The sequence below is a fragment of the Eucalyptus grandis genome, chromosome 6, assembly GCF_016545825.1.
Source record: "Eucalyptus grandis isolate ANBG69807.140 chromosome 6, ASM1654582v1, whole genome shotgun sequence".
NCBI lineage: Eukaryota > Viridiplantae > Streptophyta > Magnoliopsida > Myrtales > Myrtaceae > Eucalyptus > Eucalyptus grandis.
In genome coordinates, this window is record NC_052617.1 from 4,581,235 (window position 1) to 4,583,928 (window position 2,694).

At 46.2% G+C, this 2,694-nt stretch overlaps 1 protein-coding gene across 1 annotated transcript; it reads left to right on the top strand.

Moving 5' to 3' along the window:
- The first annotated feature begins 665 nt into the window (after window positions 1-665).
- On the top strand, window positions 666-1,952 carry LOC104448014 (hypothetical protein). The gene is made up of 2 exons (XM_010061781.3): window positions 666-1,096; window positions 1,210-1,952. Exons 1-2 carry the CDS (start codon window positions 771-773, stop codon window positions 1,658-1,660), a joined length of 777 nt encoding a protein of 258 aa, XP_010060083.2. The 5' UTR covers window positions 666-770; the 3' UTR covers window positions 1,661-1,952.
- The last annotated feature ends 742 nt before the right edge of the window (window positions 1,953-2,694 follow it).

The window sequence follows — 2,694 nt, forward strand, 5'->3', positions numbered from 1 at the left end:
TCGTGGGTTTAAGAAATGAATCGCTCAGATGTATCGAGGGGATTCGGCGGATATGGAGGTGGATCGGTGCTGCCGTGGCGCTCAAACTCCGGATGTGAAGTCCCCGGAGGTGTCGGGGAAGATCGGCGGCGGCTGCTCTGGCATTGTGCTGGTCTGAGAGAGGGGAGGGCAGGGATTAGAGAAAGAAGAAGGGTGAAAGATACGATGGAAGGGAGGTTAGGTTTTAACAACTCTTGTCACGTGGTGCATATCCGACGGTTAAGATTACCAAGTCAACTCGATAACTAAGTGGGACATTTTCTATGTTCGAATATTTACCTACGCAAGTTGTAGTTACAGATCATTAAGGAGAAACCGAGGGACACAAATTGCGACGAGACACCTGGATCACATATTTTAATAATATCACTGTCGCTTATGGCGGAGAGCACGAAAAATTGCCAAAGAAAAACAGAGCAAAGGAGCTATTTTTGCTCCTTTTGAAAAAGCACAAATCAGAAAAAAGAAGAAGAAAGTTTCGTGCTGATTATGCAACATCATATTCATAGCCAAATATAGATAAAGATATGCTGCAATCACTTTTTATTTCGTTTGTATACGATATACTAAAAAAATACCGAATATAATCCCAGCGATTATGACCTTTTTCCCCACAAAAAAAGCAGAGCCTCTTCTTCTTCTCCTTCTCCTCTCCATTATGACGCCTTCCCCCTGGCATCGGATACAAAATTGCTAAATGGCCTTGCGGACACGCGGGGACAGCGACATGAATGTTACAGAAATATATACAGAGAAAACATCATACGATCCCCTACCCCAAGAAAATATATAAATTCGCTCCGCCTTTGTCGGTTTTTCTTATTCCTCTGTTTTCGTGGTGCTGGTGCAGGGCGACTCTGCCTCCCGTCAAAACTCGGATCTTTTCCTCTGTTCTCTGTCTGTCTCCACATGAGACCGAAATAATGACTCCAGCAGGCAAAGCGTCGATCGTCCCACCGTCACCGCAATCGAGCGTGGAGTGCTGCATGTGCGGCGACCACGGCTTGACCGATGAGCTTTTTCAGTGCAGGATCTGCCAGTTCAGATCTCAACACAGGTAACGCACGTTTACGTGCGCACCCCCATCCCCGCGATAAACCCGGGCATCTGCCGCCGTTCGTTGCGTTAACCTCACAATGTCTGCTCGTTTCGATGGCGGAATCGGTGCAGGTACTGCAGCAATCTCTACCCGAAGGCCGAGACCTACCGAGTCTGCAACTGGTGCCTCGGTCAGGACGGCCGAGACGAGGGCGGCCCCGTCGTCAAGACCCAGCAGCAGAACTCGTCGGATTCCAATTCGCCGCGCAAGAGCGGGGCGGAACCGGATAGCGACGGCAAGAGCGGCAGGAGGCTGAGGAGGGGCAGGATCGACGACGATCGCCAGCAGAGACCCCCTCCCCTGCATCTGCAAGCCTTGGGCTGCGGCAGGATCAAGAAGGAGAGATCCCCGGAGAGGATCTCGTCCCCGACGACGCCGATCAGGAAGCGGATCATCACCAAGGGAGAGCTCGAGGAGAAGCTGAGGAGGACGACATCGGAGGAGATTTCGCACGTGGTCCCGAGGCAGGGGTTCCGGAGCAAGGTCAGGCGGTACAAGCTTCTGGAGGAGGTCTCGAGCTGACGACGACGACGACAACGACGACGAATCAAACAAGAACCAAGACGTACAGAAAAACCGCATATCGAGAATTTACTTGTAAATGGGTGTGTTAAAAATCGTTCCTTTCTTCCTTTTTCCCCTGTTTTTTTCTTTTTTTTTCCCTTCTTTCCGGGTACCAGTTTTGATCCGAAGACGAGAGGGACCGCAGGATTGTCTGCAAAGTTTTCGGTGTACAGAGGAACCCCAGTTGGCGAATGAGAGAGATGAGACGTTGCTAGCGTTAATTGATCAGATCATGGCGATTGGTGTTTAACTCGCGTTCTGTTTTTTGTCTGCATCGGAAGTTTCCCCTGCAAATTGTCCAAAAAGAGAGTACGATGTTGCCGCCGTGTTGAGTGCGGGAAGGAAGATGGAGATGCCTCACCTGTAATTTTAATGGTGGTGGTGGCGACTGGTGAGGAGGAATTTCTCCTTTTTCTTCTTCTTCCTTTTTTTTTCGATGAAAACGGGTCCCGCCATTGATGCATCAGATCAGCCTATCATCACCGTCGTTTTCCATTATCGTGAAGAACAACCTCCGCTGTATTTTGTTTTTCTGACCACCAATCGATGGCGTGGATCGGTGAATTGTTCTAGAAAGTTTAGTTAGATGAGTGCTTTTTTTTTCCATTAGAGAAATCTCATAAAGTTTGAAAGAGGATTCAGTCGTGCATTGTCCTCGGTGACATGCGTAACTAATAATTTGGAAATTGAATATATATATTTTTTTGGATTGACTTAGTTTCATGCGTGAAATGGATTATCCATTAACAAGATTCTTATTCTTCATTACAAAACTTAGAGAGGGTTATATACATAATGATGATGTAATATCCGTGTGGGACTTTGGGTGCATTTATTTATGTTTCTATTCAAAATTGTCTAACTATTTCTATTCCTAAATAATTTTTACCCGAAAGACGCTTGAAAACTTACGCGTTTAATAAAAAAATAAAAACACGTTTGATAAATTTATATTCTTTTTTGTTTCTTTTAATTTTTTTTAATTTTTTTCT